This window comes from Eretmochelys imbricata, chromosome 4 (genome assembly GCF_965152235.1).
Source record: "Eretmochelys imbricata isolate rEreImb1 chromosome 4, rEreImb1.hap1, whole genome shotgun sequence".
In the NCBI taxonomy this organism is placed as follows: domain Eukaryota; kingdom Metazoa; phylum Chordata; order Testudines; family Cheloniidae; genus Eretmochelys; species Eretmochelys imbricata.
Window position 1 is genome coordinate 13,860,564 of NC_135575.1, and position 25,867 is coordinate 13,886,430.

A 25,867-nucleotide genomic window follows, 5' to 3' on the forward strand; every position below is an offset into this window, starting at 1 on the left:
GGCTGATTCACTGCTTGCTGCAATGTGCATATTTGCTTATTAGGGACACCTGTGTAGGAGGGATGTGGAGACCAAAGTGGTGTCAATACTGGTACAATAGTGGTGGTTTGTGTTTATTAACTTCCACATGAGAATTTCATTGCCCTCTTCAGGTTTTGGTGGAGACTAATGCCCATCCATATCTGAGAACGGATGGCCACAAGACTTCTTTGGTCCAGTGACAATTCAGGGACAATGCTCAGAACAAATTTTTCCACAGTTGGTTCTAGTACAATAACCACATAGCTAGCCTGTTAAGGAAGTTCTTGTGGGAAAAACACAGGAAATGTTTTGTCCAGAAGCAGAAACTATGCATGTTTAGTTTCTGGGAATTGGGACAATCACATGCACTTCAAGGACTTTGAGTTCTGGTAGGCCAGGGGATAGTCTGCTAGTGTTCAAGAAGCTTTCAATCATGGTCTTAGGCACCGTTGCCACAGATTCATAATACATACTTGTATAGTTTTTCTTCTTAGATTGACTGTCTGTGGAGGAATTCTGCTGTGCTGTTCTTTCCTTCAGAACCTGCTTCTGAAGCAGAGAAATTTGAAATTCTCCCACTCCCCCAAGTTTTGGGATCTTACAGAATGTTTCTTGATTGGGCCAAATGTACCTGAGTTTGAGTTCCTACTTGAAAGGAACTGGGTTGGAAAATTCAGAACCATCTGAGGTTAGAGCATGGTCATTAAAGCAAAGCTGCTGAATCTCCAGACAAGTACCTTGAAACATCAGATAATTCTAATAGCTAAGAAATTTCTCCCATGACTTTTGTGGAAGGATAATTCCTTTTGGAAAAGCAGACTTACAAGGTAGATCAAATTTACTATATTAAAGGTGGTGAGCCCCTCTTAGTAAGTTTTTCTGCTTTGCGTGCAAATACTGCTGTTGAAAGATAAAAAGACCAAAGGACATAAGCAGCTAACATAATCTTTCATCTGCAACTTTGTTTTAATGACTTTAATCAATCTCTACTAATAAAGAGTAAAGTAATTGTAATTGCCAGTATTTTGGATAATTTTGTTGTATTTATTGAAATGAATTTAACAAGTATAGCTTGCCTTTTGTCTGTCTCCACTGAAACTATTGTGCTTGCTAATTACTTTGAGATCTTGAAAATTAGATCAATTTGTCAAGATAATGAGTGATTAAACTACAGAAGTCTTGAGTTATTCAGGTATTTTTAAGGCTGAGACTACATGTTGGTGCAATAGTTTCTTACCAAATAGTGATTCCTGTTTTACATAGGATTTCATAAAAATCCATTTGAGGGGATGAATGGATGGACAAATTAAATTGCAGGGTTGCTTTTAAAGTAATTTATTAATTTTTCTCTAATTACAGCATTTGACACTCTGTACCAAAGAAATGGTGATGGAGAAGCCAAGTCCCCTGCTTGTAGGGCGGGAGTTTGTGAGGCAGTATTACACTTTGCTAAATAAAGCTCCTGACTTCTTGCACAGGTAACCTTTTTATACGAAATAACTGATGTATTCTTGAATATAAGAAGCAGATTGTATTTTTGGATGAACGTAAAATAAATTTATTGTGTCTAAATTTAAGAACTCTTGGGGTTTTGTGGGGGAGTTGAAAATTATGCCCTGTATCATTTGAAAGGTAGGTAATTACAACTATACTGAAAGCTATCATTTTATAAACTTGTGTGCTTTGAGAGTGTCATTCTATATAGCTATTCAGGCAGATATATCTACTGTATGTTCATTTGGGTATTTTTTTTACATACGTGGAAATGCAGATGGAGCAAATTGTTCTTGTAAAGTAGAATTCTAGATGAATTTCTTAAAACTGTAGTAAAGTGATGTAGTAAGACACCCCCTGAACTAGGTATAAATCAAGCTTCCAGTGTCCAGCTAGTGCAGGGGTTCATCTGGCTAATGTTAGCTGGACACAACTAGAAAATCCTATTGCTGTCTGAAACTTTCATACCCGCTAAAGACTGCATAACTGAAAGATTACAATAAATATTTTTTGCTAAATTTATTTTATACATTTCATGGCACGGTGTAGTCAGTTTCATTGTCTTCCCCTGTATAGTTAGTTTTTATCAGTTTATATAGCATTATTCACATGGCAACAAGGTAACGAAATGTTTTAAAAAAAATTCTGCAAAACAACAAAAAAAGAGATTCAACCAGATGTAGTACCAACCAAGAGAGCTAAAATTTATAGTAAACTAAGCTTTATGTTGACAGAGAAACTCCCATGAGAAGTACAGTAAAAGCTATTTTATCTGGCATGTTGGGGGAATGGGGGATGCTAGTTAATTAGGAGGGAGGGAGTTTGGATGCGGGGTTGGAGCACGGGAGGGGCTGTGGAGCGTGGGCTCTGGGAGGGAGTTTTGGTGCAGGAGGGGGCTTGGGGCAGAGGTTTGGGGCACAGGAAGGGGTGCTGGATGGAGGGGCCGCTCATCTCTGGCGGCGGCTCCCCACAAGTGGCGACCTGTGCTGGGCTCCGGCTGCTCCTTGGCGGAGGCGCGGCAGGTGGCTGTACATGCTACCTCTGCCTGCAGGCGCCGCCCCTGCAGCTCCCACTGGCCGTGGTTCCCAGCCAATGGGCTGGGGAGGGGGCGGCAGCACGCAGAGCCGCCTGATGCTCCTCTGCCTAGGAGCAGCCGGAGTCCGGGGCAGGTCACGGCTTGCAGGGAGCCGCCATAGGTGAGCAGCTCCCAGATCCAGCACCCTGCATCCTCTCCTGCACCCAAACTCCCTACCAGAGCCCACGCTCCACACCCCCTACCTTGCCCCAACCGCCTGCCGGCCCCGCACCAACCAGACTATAAACCGGCATTTCAATTAAGATCAGAAATGCCGGTTTATAGAGCTTTCCAGTTGGTGAAGTGTCGGATAAAACAGTTTTTACTGTATTTGTCCGAATCCTTACTAGAGATGAGATAAATGTTGCAAGTCAGGGATCTGTTTCCAATATACTAATGAACGTTAATGGGTCAATACTACCCACCTGCATTCTCCTTTTGCAGTTCCCTCATTGTACAGTTAACTTCATTGTACACTTTTAAATTTGATTAGGTGTTTCTTGCCTTCAGGGACTGTTTCAGTAGTTGTATGGTGATGAGTATATTTCCAAACATAAGAGTCAGCCCTCTCAGCATCATGTTTAAGGTTGAGTGAAACTTTCTCTTTAGAGACTTCGAGTGTTCTAAAATTCAAATGCCTGAAAATTGCTGTCATTTGAGAGCTTGGGTAGAGTTGGTGGTGCATATCTGGGCTCATTTGGTCAAGAAATTCCCAAGTTACAATTCCCTCAAAATGACCATGTAAAATTTTGATCTTATGTGTAATGCTTTTTTGCCCAAAGCTGAGAGGGAAGCTATCTGCAATACCTCCCTAAATTAAATCCCTGAACTGCCCCTGAGCTCATCTGCTGTCCAGCTTCAAAACCTAACTGGTACTGTGGGGTGTTCAAAGTTGCTCTGAACGATACATACTTACTATGTAACAGAAGTTGGAGGAAGCATTTCTGTGTAAAGGTAAAATTACAAAGCGACCTAAACCTCAAAGTCAGGTCAGCTTGAAAATTGGTTTGTCAGTTCAGGGGCAGGGATAGATTTTGTTGCAAATGCAGGCTCTGCCTGTCTCTCACCCCTGAGACTGGAGCTGGTACATGGTACTGGAGCATGGTACAGCAAATACTGCTGGGACCTGGTTGGGGAGTCAATAACTGACAAGCTCAGGGCATGGCACAGATCCACAAATCTGATGCCGGGGGGAAGGAGGGTACCCTGTGTAGATGAATGGAGGAGCAGTTCATGCCTGCAAGCCTCCTGAGGTGCAGCATTATTACTGTGCACCTCTGGGAGTTTCTGGCATTCTGGAGCTCCTCTGTCCCATGGGGAAGGAGAGCCCTGAGCTCAATATAACATTAGAGCTGGGAAAGTTCACCAGCATGTTGAGTAGCGAACTTTCCCAAGCAAATGTTACTAGCTTCTGAGGAATCTCTGAATGCAAAGAATGTAAATAGATGCAGTGCTATGTTCCCAGTCTGCAAAGAGTTTCAGTATCTCTGCCTCTGATAGCATAGTCAAGCTGCAGCAAAGCCACGAATGATCATGGTCTTGTTGGTTTTACTGATGTTGTTCAGAATCTTGCAGACCTCCTGTAACTGATAGTTAGCTGTTTCCTGCTGGTGCTGCTTTAAAGCTATGAGCAGAGGCAAGAACTGTGCTGCCCTCTGGAGAGGAGCTTAAGGGAGGTGCAGTCTATTAGAGGGTCCCACACATGACAATCAGAAGGCTGAGGGGAATGGAGGAGTGGTAGACACCCCTCTTGCTTCCTGTAGCAATAGCTAACAGTAGACCGCTGGTTCCCAAACATTTAACTAACGCAATCCACCAACTGCATTGTGGTTTTATAATCCATAGTCTCCCTCTGCCCAGACACTGCAAGCCTAATCCTGGCCCAGCGTGGCGTGCAGGCCCCAGAGGGGAGGGTAGAGAGAGAGCGAGCCTGCAGTGGTGGCTCCTGTCCTGCAGGACTGGGCCCAGCTCTCTGCTCCAGGCGCTACGACCTGGTTGCAGCATCACTCAAATTTGACCAGGATGCCAGGTCACAATGCCCTGTGTGGGGAGCTGAACCCAGCCACCATTGAGGGGTGAGTGCAGGGCAGGCACACTTTCTAACCCTCCCTGCGAGGCCTCTGCTGTGCACCAGGCCTGGAGAAGAGTTTGCTTACGGCCCCATGACCCATCTAAAACCTTCCTGCCAGCCACTGGTGAGTTGGGACCCACCATTTGGGAAACACTGCGGTAGACAACTTGCAACATCTGAAGTGAATGTGGGGGAAGCTTGGGATGTTTGGCACCCACTAGGTGGAAATGGACTCCCCAAGCAACTTGCAGGACATCACCCTCTTAAAAGAAGGGATTGAGATTTCTTTTACAGTGGAGTGCAGCGGGGGGTTGGTTTCTTACCTGGTCATCCCTGGTCAGTGAGGCAGCCCCATAAATACTCTTTTGTGTGGTAGTTGCTATACCTTGGCAGTTGACTCAAGCTGTGTGAGTGCGCTATGGAGCACCACTCTGACACTTTTTTGTGAGGAGCAGCAGCAGTGTTCTGGCACTTGTATTTTAGGCCAGAGATGCATAGCGGTACTTCTTTTTTACGACTGGCTGTTAGGTGTCCAATAAAATTTCCAAGCCCTGTGTATGGATGGGAGTGAGTGAAGAGAGATTGGTATTCAGAAGTTGGGAGAAGAAAAAGGGAGGCGAAAGGTATAACAAGAGGACCAAGGGTAAGGTGGCAGAAGGAAAGAAAGAAGAGAGGAAATAAACTGAAGACAAGATGGGAAAAGATACACTATGATCTCTTGTAGGTAAGAAAGTGGAGTGAAACCAGAAAATGAAAAGTTACAGCAAAAACAAGAGTGTAGTTAAGTTTACATTTTTCAAGTTATTTCTTATAAATTTGATTTGCACTATTCCAGTTAAATACTGTGCACAGTTGTCCCTTGACGTTCCAGAAGACATGGTTTTTTTAGGGCAAGGGTTTGATGTCACATCTCCTCTTTGGCTCTTAGGCCTACTCCTTGGGCTAGTAGGTGGTGTCAGTTTTTAAAGTCTTGCAGAAAGCTACCCTCTCTAGAGATGTAACTATATAGCTCGAGCTCTGACCACATGTTGCTTTTTAAGCAAGATACTAGGGTCCTTCATTCAAACTCCAGTCAGTCCATGTTCTTATTGGTTGCTGCTTTAGCATTTGCAAAGAAGATTCAGTAGTTTTGATTTTTGGTCTTATAATCTGCAGTTCAACACTTTTCTGGAGTTGGTGCCTGAGTCTTCAAGTTTTTGATCTAGCCCTTCCTCAGCTCTCCAGGTTATCCTGTATGCCGCTACATGCTGACAGGCAGCCGGAGCTGTTGACATGGAGGATTCTGTATCAAGGAAGGGCCCTTAACAAACTGGAGTGTCAAGGATAATTAGTCATAAGCCTCCTTGCATATTTTTTTAAATGACCTTCTGGTACTGCCAACACATCAGGCTTAATGAACTCCTGGGAGTGATCCAGGATTTTCAGCAGCTAGTGTCCCTTACAACAGGTGGTATTCTGAGTACAGATTGCACCTTTGAGCACTTGGTGAAAATGCTGGACTGTCTCCCCTCAGCTGTTGCTCTGAACTGGCATGGTTCTGCAGGGCAACAGAACCACTTTAAGATATTGTAGAGATCTCTAACCACAAGCTAACCCGGTTTTCTTAGCTTGGGACACTTGAATGTGGCCTCTTGTTGAGGACAGTAGTGTCTGTCAGAGTTCCCCTTGAAGCATTTTTGTGTTTTAAGGGCTTGACCGTGTTTGACATCCATCTGAAGGAATTGTAATGGTTCCACAGTGACTAGAGAGGAGTTTGACAACTAGCATTGACAATCTTTTTTTCTTTCCAGTAAAAGCTTGAGGGCAGCCCCAGAGATCCTTGTCAGTAGGCATTCTTAGAAACTCAGCCAGTAGTCCAGCTTCTTCAGGATCTAGGAGTGCTACTCCAGATAGCTTTGTTGCTTATGTGGTTTGAATGGGAGTTTCATCCCAGATGAACCTCAGAAGCTATAGCACCAGCAAAGCTTTAGTGATCTGTTATGGATAGAAATTGTAGATTTGTGCACGTGGGAGCTAAACATTTATTCCCCTGGTGGAGCTGTAACTTATAGTTGGAAGCCATATCTTGGATGGGATCAGTAGCTCTGAATGATCAGCAGATCTGCCCCTTAGTGGGCTCTTTACTCAGCATGTTCAGGGGACTGCAAGGCCAGGATCTGGGGGAATTGCATAGTTCCACATGAACAAGAAATTTACATCTCCCATGACTTCACCTGATGAGGAGGTTGAGCTACTTGCTAATGGAGGGTTATAATTTAGATCTGCTTGGGAAGTTTTGCATGATCAGCTCATCTCTGTAGCTACCCTTGGAATTGGGAGTTCGGCATAATGAGGTGCTCTAATCTGCTGTGCAGGTGCTTGTGTGTCCATTGCACATCCTTTGTTCATCTTTAAGTACGTAAGAGTTTTATTGTCTTAATTTCAAATTTAGAATAGCTCATTTCTCACTCCTGAAAACAATTTACTAGAGTGTTCTGAGGCTTCTAAAGTATGTAGTTTTAGAGCACATTTATTAAGGTACAGCCCTTGAACTGGCCTGCAGCTGCTTCAGAAGGTTAAATCTTAAGCGTTAAAGAACTTTTTTTGTGTGATTTTACTGGTGGCATTATTTTCAGGAGTGAAAATCCAGCATAATTATTTCTAGAAAAACAGGTAATTTTTCTTGAACCTTAGATATGCATGAATAGTGTCTTATCAGTGTATTCAGTGTATGCCGGTGAGAAATACTGGATAATAGAAGAATAACATAAAGTAGTAGTGGGGAAAGTGCTAACCTAGTGGAGCAGCAATAGCAACTCATAGGTAAGATGTGTTTCTCTCTCTCAATACTTAATGCAAAGATTCAATCTGTTTTGCATGGCGAATAATACTCTGTCTCTTGTCCAAATCCATATAAAATAATGTGACAGATTTACTGGAAAGGAATCAAGAAAATTCTGTCTTCAGTTCACAAGGTTAAAAATGCTCCTTTAAAGCTGACATTTCTGAGTCTCATCTTTCTGACCCCTCTAGGTTAAAGTCTGAAGCTGGTAGGAAAGCAGAAATTTGCACACAGTGTGGGTTAGGGTGTCTCTGGGGAGCATATTTCTTACCGGTGAACAAAAATTCTAATAACTTTTTCAAATGAAAACTAATGTGCAGCAGTAACTCCTGGGTGGATAAAACGCTCCAATGTTTGGAAGACTAATTGAAATTAACTTTGTAAATTATGTCCTGCAATAAACTGACCCAATCCAACTCACAGCAGAAGAAAGTTAGTGTTTTGAAGTGTGGGTGGAGGGTATGTAATGCTAAATTCTGTAACTTTCCATCCTCTTTTTATATTGGGTGTGCTATATGTAGATTGTCACTATTTAATTTTGTTTAAAAATATATATAAGGGGGATTGAAATTCAGTTACTTTATCCCTTTTGGTGGCTATGTTGCTATCCAATGGCATTCCGTTAATATATCTTCTTGCAAATACACCATTGTGACATACTTATCACTGGAAAACGCACACATTCGCTAATATTTTCACTCGTCCAGTTAGCAATGTGACTTCCAAAATTAATACTGTTAAAGTATGCATTTGGAGTAAATCAGTGCTGACTAATTGCTGAAACTGAAAGATCATAAACCGGTGAAGTTTGAAATGATTAAGATGATACATATCTCTACAAAATTGTAGAAGAAATGTATATTGCATTTGATAAATTATGCGGTCATGGAATTAAAGACTACTGGAATGCATATGCAGAAGGGAATGGAATTAAGATTGTACAAACAACCTTAATTTGGAATTTGATTTGAGTGGTTTTTGTTTAATTTGTAGAAAAAATTAAGCAGTTCTGTACAATTCGGGTGTGTTAAGCAGAACTAAAATGGAAACATTACATTACATCCTGTTACGGTTGTGCAGTACATCGTTAACTGAAACATTAACTGACTTCTCCAGTTTTCTGTATTTCAATGACCCAAATGAACATAAAATTTAAGTTCTATCTTGGGGTGGAAATAGTTCTTGTATTTCAGTTATAACTAGGGAAGAACAAGGTGATTGAACTAAAACTGGTCCATCTCCCTTGAATGGATACTCAGATTTGGTTTTTGGTCAGTTGACTTCTATTCCCCTGCCATGTTTTTCGGTTGGATCTCGGCCTACATCTTTTTGAGCTGCTTGGAATATTGAGTCCTTTAAACCTTCCATTATCAAGGTTTCTGAATTTTGCAGTGCATTTCTGGGGAAGCTGAAGGGCAAAATTGTAACCAAATGTTTCAATGCAGATTTAACTTGGCCAACCTGTTTGTACAGACTGAAGCAATGAAAGATTGGTTCTTCCTGCCCAGCAGCTTTGAAGGATAATACCTACTTATATCATGTTGTGATAAAGATCTAGTAAGGATAGATATAAAAGGTGTTACCCGTATAGCCTGAAATCTTAACTGGGCCCTCTCTAACACAATCACTGAGATGCACTAATTGGGCATACTTCAAGCTCAAATGAGAATAGGACCTAACCACAATTATTAAAAAACAACAACAACAAAAACCAGTATGGTCGGGCTCATTAGAAACACAGTAGTCGTTGTAAATAAGATGGAGGGTCTAGAAAGTAGGTCTTGTTCCTCCAGTGCTCAGGAGTTATAGAAGCAGCTGAATGCACAAATGGCAGCATTTCCACAGAAACGAATTTAAAAACAAACAAAAAAACCAAGAACATGCTTAACACTACTACACTGGACTTAAACACATGGTATCTTTGACTTTGAAACTGGATTATTTTATTGTCAGAAGCCTAAACTTGAAGCTTCAATGTTTTTTGCAGGTTTTATGGCAGGAATTCCTCTTATGTCCATGGTGGACTGGATGCCAGTGGGAAGCCCCAGGAAGCAGTGTATGGCCAAGCTGTATGTATCTAAATCAATTATAGTCTTCATTTTAAGACTAGTAACCATGATACTAATGTCTTAACCAATCAGTTTTGTTTTTTCTTGTATTATGCTTTTCTTGTCCAATAGGCAAGCTATTACAGATCAGCTACCGCCTCTCTCTCTCATGTACTGTATAATGGCATGAGCTTAAATCCATACTTGTCTGAATTGTTTTGGCTGACCTTTATTACCAATCCTCTGTTTACCGTATGCATTTTGGGAAATGGGTGAGCTATCTTCATCTTTCACACAAGTATGTTGATGTGGGAGGTTAGGGATTCACAAAATTTCCTACCTGGAAAACTGGCTTGTTTGAGCCCATGCCTTCCAGGAAGCTTTGGGGATCTGTAGACTGATATTCAGTTACCTTGATTTGATGGGTAAAAGAGCTGTCCGACACGCTCCCAGATGGTCTTGCTTGGAGCTCTTATTCTGTCAGACTTGGGATCTCTGAATCAGATTCCATTCCCGATCCCTCCAGCAGTGTCTGCTATAATCTGTTTTTGTGGGAGGAGGGTTTGAAGTGCCTAACTTCTCCTGCCTCATCCAGGTAAGTAACCTCTCATTCGGTGGCTGGACAAATCCCACACCATGAAGGGGTTCCCTATTCATCAAGGATGCCAGCCTCCGTACAGGAGTTTCTAATTAATGATTCATCCATTCAGGGAACGCTGTCCTCTTTCAGAGAAAGCTCCACGTCAACATCTTGGCACTCGGGGCCATCGGGCTGGCTTGAGTCTCCTCCCCGCCAGATACCAATCAAGTCAGACAAGGTGGCCTCGGTGGTCTTTTTAAATCATGTTGGGAACCCAGACCGATCATTCCAGAAGGAATCACATATTTTCTTTCGTGGGCAGAGAGAGACCTGAGTTCTTGCAAAGCCATACATGTGTGTGATCTCCCAAACAGACTGGTTCCACTAGAAACTCCTGTCTTGGGGAATGGTTCACCACTACCCTCTGCAGGAGCCCTTCAGCAAAGTACCTTCCTGATCCCCATCTCTCTTGATGGACTTCTTCATAGCAAGTGGCAGAGCCCCAGTTCCCAGATATTGTACCCAGTACCTGGGTACAGGGTGCTTTCTCCAGATCATTGATGGGGGAGATAGTTTATGCTTTCCCTCTTTTCCCCTGGTGTGGTCAGTTCTGCAAAAAGTCAAAAGGATTTTATGCTTTCAGACTTCCTTATTCCTAGGGTGGCAAAGACGTACTTGGTTTGTCGACCACCTCTCCACTAAGTTCGGCCAGTGATTACCAGGGAAAGTATATTCCAGAGATTCTTCTCCCCTCTCCCTCAAACTCCCTCCTTTCACAACTAGCGATTTCTGACCAGACCTTCTCTGTTTCCATGAAGAATAACTTTCTGTGCTTGTAGAGGGTGGCTTCTTTTTACCTTTTGCTGCAGATTCTGTCATCTCTGTGAAGAAAACCACTATCCCCTCCATACTGGCTTTCTTCCAAGATGGGTTTGAGAGGGTGCTCTAGCTCTTTTGATGTTCAGGCACCCATCCTTAGGCTTCCCCACTGTCTTCTACCAGGGTCCTTAAAGTAAGACCCTGCTTTTTACTAGGGCTGTCAAACTATTACAAAAATTAATTGCGAGATTAAAAAAAGTCACAATCGCACTATTAAACAATAATAGAATACCATTTATTTAAATATTCTTGGTGTGTGTGTATGGAGGACGGCTGTCTCTTTAAACAAAGCACTCAGGACCCTGAACGCTTTTTCAGCCAGCAGCAGGTGCTGTTGGCAGCACTCACATCTCCCCGTCCCCCAACCCTAGCTCAGTGGTGACCGGGTACGTGGGTTGAGGGAGGGAGACACCCCAACATCAGCCCTCCCTGCCCCCACTCTGTGCAGCAGACAGGAGGCAGGCTCCTGGTCTGGAGCAGCGTGGCTAGGGGTGACTACGTGGCAGGGAGAAGAGGCAGGAGCAGCAGTGGAACAGGGCAGCAGGAGAAGGGGCACTCCTGCCCTGGGGGCACGCAGCAGTGCCCGTCGAGCATGGTGCCTCCTGGGCGTGATTAACGTTCGTTTAATTCAAGACAAATTAACTTTTTTTAATTGCATGTTAACTGCAATTAATTGATAACTCTAATTATTTTTTATTACAAATATTTGCACTGTGTAAAGAAAAGATAGTTATAACAAATAATACAAATTGAGCATTGTACACTTTGTATTCTGTGTAACTGAAATCAATATTTTTTAAAATGTAGAATAACATCCAAAATATTTAATTTTAAATTGTTATTCTGTTGTTTAACAGTGTGATTAAAACTGATTAATCACAGGTAATTATTTTCATCTAGATAATTTGTTTTGCATTACTCTCTCATGTTGACTACTTTTTACCCCTTGTCTAAACTGCATGCAAACAGTCCTGTCATGGAAAGTGGCTGTTATTTAGCCTAGAAGGTTGGGACTTGCACAGTGGTGTAATCTCTTCCTATTTCATATCTCAAGAAGAAGTGTGCCCAAGTTTTATTCCCAAGACAGTCAGTGATTTTCCTTGCTAGCCAGGATATTTGACTCTAACATCTGTCCCAAGGCCAGAGTAGAGGTAGGTGGCATTCCTTGGACAGTTGTTCAGTACTTGAGATCTACTTATCCACAAGCAAATGTCCTTGTGCTTTTTCAGAGGGGAGGAGTTGTCAAAATAACTCTTCCCTGCTGAATCAGGCCCTTCATCTGGCATTGCTTCTCTGCTGATCTCTCCTGCCCATAGAACCTTCATGATTCTTTTGAGTGGTGACCACATCCTAGGCAAAGTACCGCAAGGCCTCTGTGGACAGGCTCTGGTGGGCTGCTTTATGGTGCTCAGATTGTACCTTCCTGAGGCCCTACTGGAAGGATTCGCTTGCATCAGCTGATGCAGCCCTTGAAAGCGTCCTTCTGCAGCAGTTTTTAGTGCTATTGCCTTGTGAAGGAGGCCGGTATACTCCACAGTGCTCTGAACAGCCTTCCCTGCCCCTTCACCTCTCTTTTTCTTAGCCAGTCTTAGCTTCTCACTAGTTTCTTCTTCCCTTCCTGGTCACTGCTAGTCAGATCCTTTCATCCATACAGGTGGTGGCTATGCATCGGTAAAGAGTGTAGTGGAGACAGGACTCTGGCATTTGTACCATTATCGCATCTCTTGAGGCAGGTGATGTTAAAACACCAGAGTCCTGTCTCCACTACACCCTTCACCATTGATATCACTGGTGGAGCAGCTACAGTGATGAACTACAGCTCTTAAATTGTCATTGTAAATGAGGCCAGGACTTGTGGACTCTCGAAACTATTTAGCTTTGTCTTCATTCGTGCTTAAATTAACACCACTGCAGCTGCACCTGTTGGCTACAGATACAGAATGTGCTCATGTGATCTTTCATACTTTATCAGTGATCGTCTTAAAATGCTGTCAGTGTACCTGTGAGTTTCAGGTGCGGTGGTGGTGGTGGGGAGAATTTGTTCAACCAGTCAGTAACCGGGTATTTATGTGTAGCTTCATCCTGCAACAAAGTGGAGATCTCAGTCTGCCTGATCTCTCGCTCTCCAGGTTTAACAGTTTCAGACAGTGCAGAAGTAATTCTCCTCTGAATAGAGTTACTGCATAGGTTGGTACATCATTGTTTGTTCTGCTTTGTGAAGCATTCATCAATTGCTGTAGACGGGAGGGATATTATGTTGTGTTCTAGTCTGCCTGTTAAGAATTTCCAGAAGTACGGCCTAGGCTTGCTGACCCTGGGCCTCACCTTGCCAGGTGTCATGCGTAGTAGCTTTTACTGGCAATGGACACCCACTTTCATCATCAGTAATAGTTACAATGTAAAGTTTGGAGGATGAAGGCAGTGCCAAACCTTCTGTTATCTTCCATATCATCTTCTACTGTGTGATTGAAATCCCTTAAGAATGGCCAAGTGGACTGGTAATAAGGAAAAGTGTAAATTGGCTGTCACTGGAGATTGTTGATACTTAATGTTACAGGGTTCGAAATTGTTAGCAAAGAAGTCAGGGAGAGGATCAAGAGCTCAGTTAAGTCCACAGTTTCTGATCCTTAAGGGCAGCGTGCTATCCTGGGGCAAAGTTGCTCCATAAAATTACTATCTCCATGGAATGCCCTTCATCACAGGCAGTGTCTAACTCTGCCATATTTGGCAATCATGCTGTACAGAATGACTGTTAGGGGAACCTCTAAGGACAAGTGCAACGGAGGTGAGGTGTTGCCCTGGTGTTTCTAAAAATGTGTGCATATATGCCATCATTGAAAGGAAAATGAGATTGAGGGACTGAGAATCAACGGAGCTTTGTGAGAAGAATAGGTCAGGCAAGCAAGCTATTGACATGCATGTATAATACTAAACCTGGATGCTACGACAGAGCTATCAAAATTTATATGGAGGCATATCAGTCCCATACTTCATATCTTTGGAAACTATCCCCACAGCTGTATTAGTTTTAAGCCATGTTAAGAGGGGGTAGCCTAATATTGCTAATAATTCAAAATTAGACTGTTCTTTTCTATTAGATGTGTAATTATGGAAGTGAAGTAGGTATCCTAAAAATTACACTGACAGTTAATTCTTCTTTGCAGCTGGTCTTTGTAAATCTGTTATAATATTAACTGTAGCAAGTTGTGTTGCTGTTTTGCTTTCCTAAAGGGATAGTTATTGCATTAAGTATGTTAGTGACTTCAGTGAAAACATATATTTCTGGGAGGGGAACTGGTGTTTTGCTGGAAGTATTTAGCAGTGTGCTAGATCTCTGCAATTCAGACATGCACCATTATGCAGGACTTTGACATCACGCACGTTTGGCTGACATTCGAATTATAAATATTAAGTACAAAATGTCTGTGCATGTATCTGCTGGCCAAAGAGCTAATGCAAGATTGACTCAAGTGTTTCTGTACGCTTCTGGAACGTCTGGTCAGGTTCTAGATTTTCTCGTAGGCTTTGTGGCTATGCTATTTTGGTTATTAAACATTTAAGTAAAACCTGAGAAAATAAGCGCGCGCTCTCTCTCTCTCCCCCTCCCGTCCCATTCCCACCTTCCTGGGGGAACGTCGGTTGACTTGACAGTCCCAACTCTGAGTGCTGTTCTGAGGCAGTGTGTGGTCACTTTCTTTTTTTTTGTCTAGTATTTTCACACTCCTGGGTAGGAGAACTATGTAATTACAAAGATGTCATATAGTACACGGGGGTCCTGGGTAGAATTTATGGTATTCAGATACTTGTGTTTTGGGACTTGTACAAATACCTTGGAAGAGTGATGGGGTTTCTTTTTTTCTTCAAACAAATGAATAATTGGACTCACTGGTTGGCCTTGGAAAGTGAAAATCTTATCTACTGCCTTTAGCAACTTAGCTGGAAAATTAGGTAAAAATGAGCTTTACCAGAGCTTTTTGATTCACAGCTAACTCTGCTGGAGAAGGTGGGTAGTAGCTTTTTTTAAGCTGTAGCCTCTGTTTCAGCCAATAGCATTTAGTAAGTTCCCTTATCTCCTTTTGAGTTGGAAGGGAGTGGTTAGCTCAGGATCAAATAATTAATATAATTTGTCATATGAGCTCTGTTTAAATTCTAGTTATAGTTAGTTTTAAAGTTAGATCTTTATTTTTATTTCCAGGAGATTCATAAGAAGGTGATGTCCCTACAGTTCAGTGAATGTCACACTAAGATTCGTCATGTTGATGCACATGCAACCTTGAGTGATGGTGTAGTCGTGCAGGTCATGGGGGAACTGTCTAACAATGGGCAACCAATGAGGAAGTTTATGCAAACCTTTGTTCTGGCTCCAGAAGTAAGTATGTACTGGAACGTGATTGCCTTGAACTTTATGAAGACTTGAGACCTTGGGGTTTTTTTGCCTTCCTCTACAGCCTGGGGCAAAAGTTCACTTGCAAGTTTAAACTCATGTAAATGATGGATTCTCTGTAACCTGAAGTCTATCAGTCATATTTTGAAGACTTCAGTAACTCAGCCAGAGGTTACAGGAGTGGATGGGTGGGTTCTGTGGCCTGCAATGTGCAGGAGGTCAGTAGATGATCATGATGGTCCCTTCTGACCTTAAAGTCTTTGAATCTGTGACAGAAACCTGGCCTGTCGGTAGGATCTGGCCCACTAGATTGTAGGTAGTACTTCATATGGCCTTGACTTTTATAGTTAGCCCACAGACCATAATTAAATGTAATTTGTCCCTTTCACAAAATGAGTTTGACACCCTTGACTTAATCTTATTCAACTCCTCCTGTAGTGTTGGGGTAATGCAAAGCCACCATAGACAAACACAGATATTTGGTTTAAGCAACACAGGTCATGACTTACATGATACTTATATAAAAGAATGCAGTACAAAAAAGAATAGTTTCCTATTCCCGATGCTTGTATTCCTTTTTATTACAAACCTTTATTAGATTCTTTGAACTCTGCTGCTGTGTAAAACTTACCTGTTTTGAGTAGCTCCTTTAACTTGTACATTTTTTTTCTAAGTAGAAGCACAAATAAATGCCTCAATTTTAAAATGGCAAAAGGTCAAATAGCTTTTTTGGAAAGAAGTCTCACAAATGAGTATCCATGAAATAAATGAATTTTTATATTCAGTAATTAAAAAGCATAGAGTTACTGTCAATATAAACACTCAGGATTTATCTTAATGCTTGAAGTTTTTTGACTGATACTTTGGTCGCAGCTATAGGATTTGGTTATTTGTGTACTTAAGAAAAATAGCCATGTACAAACCCACGTTAATGAGATGGGTAGACACCAAAGGTTATCTTAAAAGTACAGAACTTTATGTAATTGGCGCTCGTATTGTGATGGTAACTGCACTAGAAACGTGGATCTGAAGTAAGGAGTGATGTTACAAAGCTTACGGATCTAGTCAGTCAGCAGTAAAGACCACTCATCCATCTGTTCAAGTAACTTATAAATGTGTATGCTTTTCACTTCCATAGGGATCTGTTCCAAATAAGTTCTATGTCCATAACGATATATTCCGCTATGAAGATGAAGTATTTGGAGACTCTGAGGCTGAACTTGATGAAGGTGAGAACTTAATTTCTGTGTGCCTTGGGTTCATTTATACTTCTCTTCATTTTCCTTGGCAAATAGCCTCTTGTTTCACATGTCTCTAGACAAATAAGTGCTCTTATATTCTCTTCTATATATTGTACATAATTTTTGTTAGAGTTGGAGTCTTAGGGTTCAGAGTAGCAGCCGTGTTAGTCTGTATTCATGTACTCACAAAAGCTTATGCTCAAATAAATTTGTTAGTTTGTAAGGTGCCACAAGTACTCCTTTTCTTTTAGTCTTAGGGTTATAATTTTGCTCCTGTGATATGCAGAATGTCTTTTATAGGACCCAGTATAGATACAGTTTACGTATTGATGGTTACACTCTTACATCTGGCAGAAGCTTAATTAAGAATGGAAACGAAATGAGCAACAGTGAACTTGGAAATTAAAGTATCACTTCAACTTTGGAAGTTAGCTATACTGTTTGTCAAAAGGCATGTCAGTTAAGCAAGTCAAAGTTTAATTGTACATTTTACTCAGCACTGTGACCTTAGCCCTGAAGCTGGATCAGATGTTTGAGTGCTAGAGGACAGTCCTCCACTCATTTAAATGTTCAGCCTTCCACAAAGTATGAATTTTCTGTTTGATAATATCCAACAGGGATTTGCAGGGATGGTTTCCTGAATGAGCACCTCTGCTCACTTACCAGTTTAATGGGCAATTAAGAGTAGACGCGCCATGTGTCAAGAGCACATGCTAACCTCGATGCTGTGACCATTGGAGCCACTCACTTTCTCTTTTGTGGACCCAAATATTTCATGCCTATCTATAGAAATAGGGGTACCCCTTGAGCACTCTCAGCTCTTTCCAGCTGTTAAAGGCCAGATCAGAGCTCCCTGTCTCATCATTGGCCAAATTTTTAAATCACTTTAAACAAGTGATCAACTAATGGGTATAGTCAGTGTTAAATGTGTAGTTTTATTTCATTCACAGTAGCTGATTGAGGTACAGCATTTCTCATCTCATTTTTGTAGCTAATTGCTTTGATTCTGTGACCTACTGGAGAAGTCCAGGTTCAACTTGTGTGCCTCTTGCTTTGGCAAGACTTCCACTCCATACAAACCTACTTTGTGCTTTATATGGATGCATGGTGAACATTATTTAGGGAGATTCACAACCTGTGTAGCCTTTACTCATGTCTAGAAAGACTGCTGGCTCTCTCCCTCTCTTTCTGAGGAGCCTTAGAAGGCAACTTGGACCGGACTAGAGAGTGTAAATATATCCATTCTTGGACTCTCCTTGGCTGCCAGCTCTAGGGTCAAGTTGAAGGCTGCGTCATAGTGGACAAAGACATCCAAGAAACCCAGCCAGTCTGGAGATCTGTTGGGTGTGAAGCCATCTGCTTCCTCTCTTGTATTGAGAAAGGTGTAGAAAAAACTATTTCCCCCCTTCCTTCTGCAGTTTTGGTGGCAAAATATTACCTAGGAGTGCCAGTGAAATCCAAATACCTAGAGCTTGCCTGAATATGAAGTTGTAGTTTTAAAATGAGGTTTTTATCTGATTTTTGAGCTAAATTGCTGTAAAAGGAGGCATAGACCTTTTTAATTTTTATTTAAATCAGACTTGTTCTGGTTTAGGTTTAAGTCCATTAAGGTCAGGCTTAAGCTCAACTGAAATCAGCCACCTCTTAAATCAAAATAAAAATGTGCACTCAGGGCTTTGTGCCAGTCTAACCAACCTGGAAATCAGTGCAAGTTTGTGTGTAGACAAACCCTGGTTCATGCTACTTACAAAATGTTCCCAAAGGATAAGGTGGTTTGGAAAGTCCATCTCGACCAGTCGTTCTCTTTTTCTGAATTAGGAGTTGTTTGTTTTTCTTGGTACTGTTACTTGCAGGTAAATTGTTTAATCTCCCACATATATAAAGGTGTTTGTTGTAAAACAAAACACTCGGCCTGATATTGCAGCACTGTTGTCTCCTCTTTGGAAATGTAAAGGTGAAAAGCATCCCTGGAGAGCTTAAGTGTCCTGCCCTTTTCTGTGTTAAATGTCTTGCTTACAGTGGTGAAGCACGACTTTTAGCTCCCTTATTACACATCTTGGTTTTGTGTTCGTGTCCATTGTTTTGTGCCAGGAAACTGATTTTCACTAAGGAAATGATATCGACTTGTTGAATCTATACTCTCTCCAGCGAGCAGAATTGAATGTGCTCTAAAAAGTGCTTGACATTTCCTTGAACATTGATCACAAGTCTTGTTTTGTCTGTCAGAATCGGAAGAAGAGGTTGAAGAGGAGCAGGAAGAAAGACAGCCATCCCCTGAGCAAGTGCAAGAGAATACAAGCAGTACATACTATGAAAGCCACCCTGTAACGTAAGAAGTCTGTGCTAAACAGTAGAAAACAATCGCTTTGGCTGCTTAGTCCTAAATACAGTTAATTCCCTAAAATATCTGTTTTACCAAACTAATGCACATATGGCCCTAATATGCCAGAAACTGTGTGTGCTGAACTTTGTTTAGATGAAATATGTACGTTTGTGGGATATTGTAACTCATTATTTTTAGTCTTATCTCTGGTCTGTAAGTGTGAAGTGACAAATGTGAACATAAATAGAGATTAAATTCCCAATCAGTATGTGTTGACACCTTAAGCCATTCCCTTAGTTGTAATCCACCGTTTTATTACACAAATATCTACTATGTATTACGGTAGTACGGGAGGCCTGGCCCGCTGAAATCAGTGTCCCATTGTACAGATATACAGTAAGTGTGTGCTTTTCCTAACCATTTTAAAATCTAAATAAGACAGACAAAAGGTGGAAGAAGAGAAGCATTATTCTTGCTTTATAAATCAGGCAGGCACAAGGATTGAGCACAAGATTTTCAGATTTAGGCACCAAAATATCTGGCTGGTTTCTCAGAAGAGCTCAAGTGCTGGATGCTGTGCTCTTTCGAAAAATCTCCCTAAGCGTGTCATTGAGGGCTGGGCATTTATGAAAATTCCTTTATTTGGTTGCGTAAGTGACAGGAATCTCTCTTCTGGAGATCTGGCTGTAAGTGACTGGCCCAAGGTTATGTTGGGAAACATGACACTGCTGAGAATTGAACTCGGAGCCTAGTCTACTGCCTTACCCACAAGACTATTTTAAATGTTTCTTTAGACTAAATTAGGCCCTTAGTGCCACCTTTGCAAATGTTTCTGTCTTCATGGGGGCTTGCACAGGTGTAACTGGCTGGAATTTAGCAAACAATTCTGTTCCTGTTCAATAAGGAAACTTCACTTTCTCAACTGTTGGCTCTTACAGAGCTAATGGGAGTGGAAAACAGTAAATTTATTTGAGGACTTCTCTTTTACACTAGGCAGAAAAATAAGATGCTGGTTTTTTGTCTCTAGAATAGAATTATGCGTAAGGTTTTCGTTTGGTAACTAGCTTTTTTTCAACACACTCTCAAATGAGATGGGAACTATAAATTTGCATGTGTACAGTCAACACAGGCACTATTCACAGCCCTAGTTTGCTGGTTCTCATCTTGTCAGAAATGCCTCTTGCCATTTTTAAGTGGCAGTTCTCCAGCTTTTCAAGTTCATTCCCTGAAAGTGATACATGCATAATGTGGGCTTGATAATATTCACATTATAGCTAATGGTAAAATTCACCGTGATTTTAATAGAACTACAATATGGCTTTGTGTGCAACTAAAGGTGGGGCAAAAATAGTCTCTGCCTATACTGTCCATGTACAGGCTGTCATGGTAGGAAGCTGAAAGCCTATTTGGAAAAAAAAAATCCGCATTGCATGTTAGCAAAGCTTTATCATAAGAGCCTTGTACTTTACATTGAACAAAATGCCTCTAATTCTAGTAATGGAATGGAGGAGCCTTTGGAAGAATCGTCTCATGAGCCTGAGCCAGAGTTGGAATCTGAAACAAAAACAGAGGAGCTGAAATCTGAAGTAGAAGAAAAGAATCTTGAAGAGCTAGAAGAAAAATCTCCATCCCCACCTCCTGTAGAACTTGTTTCTCTACCACAAGAACCTCCAAAGGTTAGTTAAACTTTAACTTTGTAGACATGGATGAAGACGATAATCCAAAACACTGACTGCTCAGTGTTATGCTGAATGCGAACTGCTTTCTCGTGTGCCAGATGGATAGATTTTTTTTTTCAGTGTCCTGCTCTCTGAACCACAACACTAAAAAAAGTTCACTTGTCAAAACGATTTTTAAAAGATTAATGTGAACGGCTGTACAAATGATCTGTTTAAATGTAGTGCTCTGCTTGTGAAGTGTGTGTGTGTGGGTGGCTATGAGCTTAAACCTTTTTAAATGTAGAGTTAGATGTAAAACAGCTAAATGAATTTAAGTGGGAGTCGCTGCCCTTCTTTTAAATTAAAGGAGTTACCTCTTCACCTGCAGGATGACTAGCAGTGTAGCTGTAAAAATGAATCTGAGGGTTTTAGCTGTCTCCCTCTAGGCGGGATGCCGTATTTCCAAAAACCATGCGCCGTCTGGTATGGTTAGACCCACTTAGTTTGAAAGGTTATGGGGGAAGGAAACAGAAACCAGGTAGAGGTCATTTACTTCAGCATGGGTCTTCAGCACTGTCGGTCCTGGTCTCTTTTCCTGTTTAGCTTTAACTTCTGACTTCCACTTCTTTCTTTCTTTCTCCAGAAGACAAATTTAGGACCAAAAACTTATCCTGTAGCCATTACGGTTTTGTCTATCAACTGTTGTCTTTTGGAAAGCGGTGGTTTGGGGGCATTCAGAGAACGGGGGTTCAGTTAGGTAGTGTACCTGAGTACAAGTACTTGCTCTGCACTGTTAGAGAGATTGGACAGTTAAAACTGCAAACCCTTCAATATCTGTCTCTTACTGGCATTGTTTGTTTATATTTGTAATCCTGGTACAATGATTACTGACAGCTTAGATTTGACTCAAAAATATATTTTCAGCAGACTAGTTTCCCTCTAAGAATGTCAGTGGTTTGCCATGATTAGTAGCCTAGGTTTGTTGCATTTCTGCAGGCTTTCTCTTGGGCTTCAGTGACCAGTAAAAACCTGCCTCCTAGTGGTACTGTTTCTTCCTCTGGAATTCCACCCCATGTTAAAGCACCAGTCTCACAGGTAATCAATCTGTGAACTCCTTGGATTGTCTCGTTACCTCTGCAACTACTTTAGTCTTTAAACTAACAGATCAAATTGTAATGACGTAAATTGCACAAGTTCTGTCTTAAATGTTAATGCACTTACCTTAATGTCGCAATTAAAAAGTAATTAAAAGGCACATTCACTTAACAGGTGAGAGTTCTGGGTGGTGGCGAGAGGTTTAAGTCTGTTCACATGTAATCAAGAAATGACACTTCTAAATTTTCTGACATTGTTTGTTTATAAGGTTAAATGTAACCGTAATTTTATTGTAGTATGTACGATAGGGGTCATTCATTGCCAGAACTACCAATCCAGTTACCCTGCCATTGGGAAACGAAATTGTTCCTTTTGAGAAAGGAACAGAGCCTCTCCTAGTGAGGTGGTGATTCTCTGCAAAAAGAAATATTAAAATTCTCAATTCTATATTTATATGGATTAACTATACTGCTATGGAACCCTGTACCAACTTATGACTGTGAGAGGTGGGAGGGTTCACCTTTGCTTGCCAGCACAGTGGTCTCTTCCAATTCCCAGACTTTCTGTGACAGGGTAGTAGTGTACGTCATTCAGATACCAAAGATCAGAGGAAATACCTAGTCAGTGGGAAATTCCTAGAGAATTTAATTTCCCTGAGAATTTCTTGTCCTCCACATATCCAAAAACTTATTTAAAATAAAGGAGGCAATTTTGAAAATGTTAATGTTCTATAGAAACCTAATGAGTTACCTAAGGACACTTGTGGGAGCTCACTTCTAAACTGTAATAGGCCACAATTTTCAGTAGGACAATTCAGAAACCATTATTACAGCGCTTCCTACCACCTGTTTTCTCTCCATTTTATGGTCTCAAGGAGGAAACTGGCTAGGATTGCCCTTCTGCTAGCTGCCCATGGAATGCTTTTGTGGTGCTGCCTTCTCCTTAACAGGGTTGTCATGGAAATCGGACTCGTGCTTTGTAATGGCTAGGAAAACCTGGTTAGTTTTAAACTGCCTTGCACTGAGGGGAGAGTAAGCAGTCAAGACGACCACTCTTGTTTGCACAGAACAGTGAGCTTGTTCCTATACAGAACCAAAGACTGCTTCCTTGTGCCACTTCAGTTTCAGTTTAGAGAGCACTCTGAGCACTTCGATGTATTGTTTTACATATGTCAACAAAAGCCAGACCATCAAATATAGTTTCATTGTCCCCCTCCATCTTTCACTGTATTTCCATATACAGTTTGCCAATGGCAGAAGAAAGACATGTCATATTTCGTTTCCTTTCATTGGGATTCTGTGTTCAAGTAAGTCTGCTCAGACATTTTTAGATAGGACCAAAGCAGGTTTTTAGAGTCTCAACTCCATTATCTCTTTTGGGAAGTAGATGGAAAAATATCTCTCCAGCCTCCTGTAAGTGCTGCTTAGAATCAGTGCTTGGAGGATTGGTGGGAACGACAATTACTTTATTTTAGGGGGTGTTTTCAAGCATTAGCATTTCCTTTTCCCTATCTTATTTCAGGCTATCAACATCACAATTACTCTTGTGTTTATGCAAGCATAGCCCTCCATTTGGATTGTTCTTAGACCTTTTTTTACAAGCCCCACAAGATAGTGAGAGTGGGGGGGGGCCGACGACTCCTCTAGGATTCTCGTCTGCCAACTCTTAACTTTCAAGTAAAGTACCTATTATGACTCCATATCTCTTTAAAGAGGTGGCAATTAGTAAGTACCATTTTAGATTTAGACTAATTACTTTTGTGACCATTAACTACTATGGGGCTGGTCATATTCAGCCTGTAGTACCTAGGCACTTCTGTCCCTTTCCTTCTTATTTGTGTTCAGAGATAAACACTGAATATGGGAGTAACCTAGGTCATGTTTTCACTGCTAAGAGAAGATGTGGAGGTGATTTTTGTGTTGTGTGGGGTTTTTTTTGTTTGTTTAATTCCCCCTTCACCTCAGGGTAACTAATGCACATGAGCCATCCCCAGGTAAAAACCACACTGAAGGCATGGTACTATACCCTGTCTGTGGTTGACCGTGCCTAGTTTGCTTTGCAGTGAAACTGAACTGCCAAGCCTTCATTGTGGTTTTTACCATGGGATAGCTCCCATGCATTAGTGTGGTAAAAACACATCTCTTCTGAGCAGTGAAGACAAGACCTTAAATGTAGTCTGGCCTTCCATTTGAGTTGAAGCAGTGATTGATTACCTACCAAGAAAAGGGCTTAAATAGTCACTAATTTGTATTTAATTTGGAATTTCGATGAGTTCAAACCAGTGCTTCTTTTGGTGACTGATAGTGTTGTTGCCTTCATGTCTCCAGAACCAAGCCTTAAAAGCTTTTCAAACTGGAATAGGACTTCTTCCACTTGAGGACATATATAACAGGATATGTAGATGAGATTTTTCTGAGTATTCTAAGGATGCAGAGTTAATCTCTTTCTAAACAGATGAGTAAATCTGAAAAACTGTCTAGTTCTTCTGGGTTAGGGATAATCTGTTGTCTGGCTCAGTGGATATCTTAAAACCACAAGGCCATGGGGAATCTTGGATCAATATTAGAAGTCTAGGCCTAGGGGTGGTTTCATTTTTCCTGTGGTCTATTGGTGAGAATCAAAGTGAGTGATTTCATAGAAGTCAACATGGAGACAATGTTGTAGCAAGCTGAGATTCTTATCTGTATCCCATCTAAATTATCTCCCTTTTGCGGTAACTGTGTGGCAGGCATCTCATCTGGGAAAGACCTTAAACCTCAAGGGATAGAAGTCTTCCAAAGCAGATCCATTCAGTTTTCCATATATATGGTCCAATTTGAGGAATGTCTGTCTTTGACACATGAAATGTTAACATTTGAGGGCAAATAAGTCTTGTGGGCTTGCTTCTTGTGCTCTCTTTGCTTCTGGGATTCAAGCAAGATGACTATCACAATAGCAGAAGAAGGTCCTGTTTAGTCCTCATTTCTTCTCTTGTGGATTCTGGGAGAACGGAGGCATTTCATCTTTTTTGAGTCGATGCCCAAAGGCTCAAACAACTGCAGGCTTCTGCGTATGCTGCATGGGCATTACCAGAAACAAATTATTTGCTGATCATTTTACAGTTCCAAGGAGAGAGGGATGTATCCCCTCTCTCTCTGGCGCGCTGTAGAAATATTTTTCTGTGGCTTCCAGTGTAGTTCATGCTCTTTCCAGGAAACCGAGGACTGAGGGAGATTGGTGGATGGAACAAGCAGCTCTCGGTTCCAAGGGCGCCTCTATCCCCTCTCATAATTTGGTAGGATGCCAGTTTGCAGGAGCATATGCCCTCTCCAATGTTGCCCTGCGAGCTTGGACTCTTTAATTTTGAGGTGTGTACAAAACTGAGGCAGTTTGGTATGTCTTGCGCTGAAGAACGGGGGTAGTTTGGTATTGCTGGCCTACTTCTCATAAACCACACACTGGTGTCTAATAAGGCTGGAACCTCTATTTCTTTGGACAGACACACAGTACTTATTGTGTTAAGTAGGCATCTGAGCTGAATGATTGAGCAGATAGACTGTTTCTCTTGAGACCCCCCCCCCCCCCCCCCAAAAAAAAAAAAATGAAATCAAGTAACTTTGAGGGCAAGGTAACTTGCTGTTCAGGAAAGAAAAATCTGCGATTGCCTTTCTAGCTGCCATGTAGTGCTATGAGCTGCTTTTATTTCTATAACTTTTTACACATTAAAACTTCAGGACAATAAAATATCACAGTGGCGCTGTTGTGGCCCAAGAGGTGCTGCTGCAGAAGTAGATGCCAGTGCTACACTCAGACAAGGCTTTATTTATTTTTTCTAATTCTCATAATTAAAATGCTCAGTCTAAAAATATTGGAGAGGAAGTGCCTGGTAAGGTGCCACTTGAGTGGTAGGCAGGGTGAGACATTCGTCTTCAGTGTAACATTTGGGCACTTAATAGGTAATCTTTCCCAGAAAATCTTCTCTGAGCACAAATATTGGGGTTAAGTCACTAGTGTCCGTAGTTTGTTTCCAAAGGAAAAGTGGTGGGAATCTCTCCTTACTGTCACTTGCTTTTGAACTGTTGAATCCACATGAGCATGCGATGGTGCCTGTGACCATTCCTTCAGTGAAACACCCCTTTTGGGTTTTAGTTCTGCAAGCTTCTCTCTGAAACCCTGGTGATAGGAATGTGATCTTTGT

At 41.5% G+C, this 25,867-nt stretch overlaps 1 protein-coding gene across 2 annotated transcripts in view; it reads left to right on the top strand.

Moving 5' to 3' along the window:
* Positions 1–25,867, top strand: part of G3BP2 (G3BP stress granule assembly factor 2) — a 53,914-nt gene that overhangs the window by 14,272 nt on the left and 13,775 nt on the right. Inside the window, exons 2-8 of one of the 2 annotated variants that reach the window (XM_077814879.1) lie at positions 1,381–1,499; positions 9,470–9,551; positions 15,185–15,358; positions 16,512–16,602; positions 18,841–18,943; positions 20,433–20,613; positions 21,592–21,690. In XM_077814879.1, the coding sequence (XP_077671005.1) occupies positions 1,405–1,499; positions 9,470–9,551; positions 15,185–15,358; positions 16,512–16,602; positions 18,841–18,943; positions 20,433–20,613; positions 21,592–21,690 (825 nt within the window). In that variant the 5' untranslated portion in view covers positions 1,381–1,404. The remainder of the gene's footprint in view (positions 1–1,380; positions 1,500–9,469; positions 9,552–15,184; positions 15,359–16,511; positions 16,603–18,840; positions 18,944–20,432; positions 20,614–21,591; positions 21,691–25,867) is intronic. The other variant, XM_077814881.1, reaches the window with a different exon arrangement.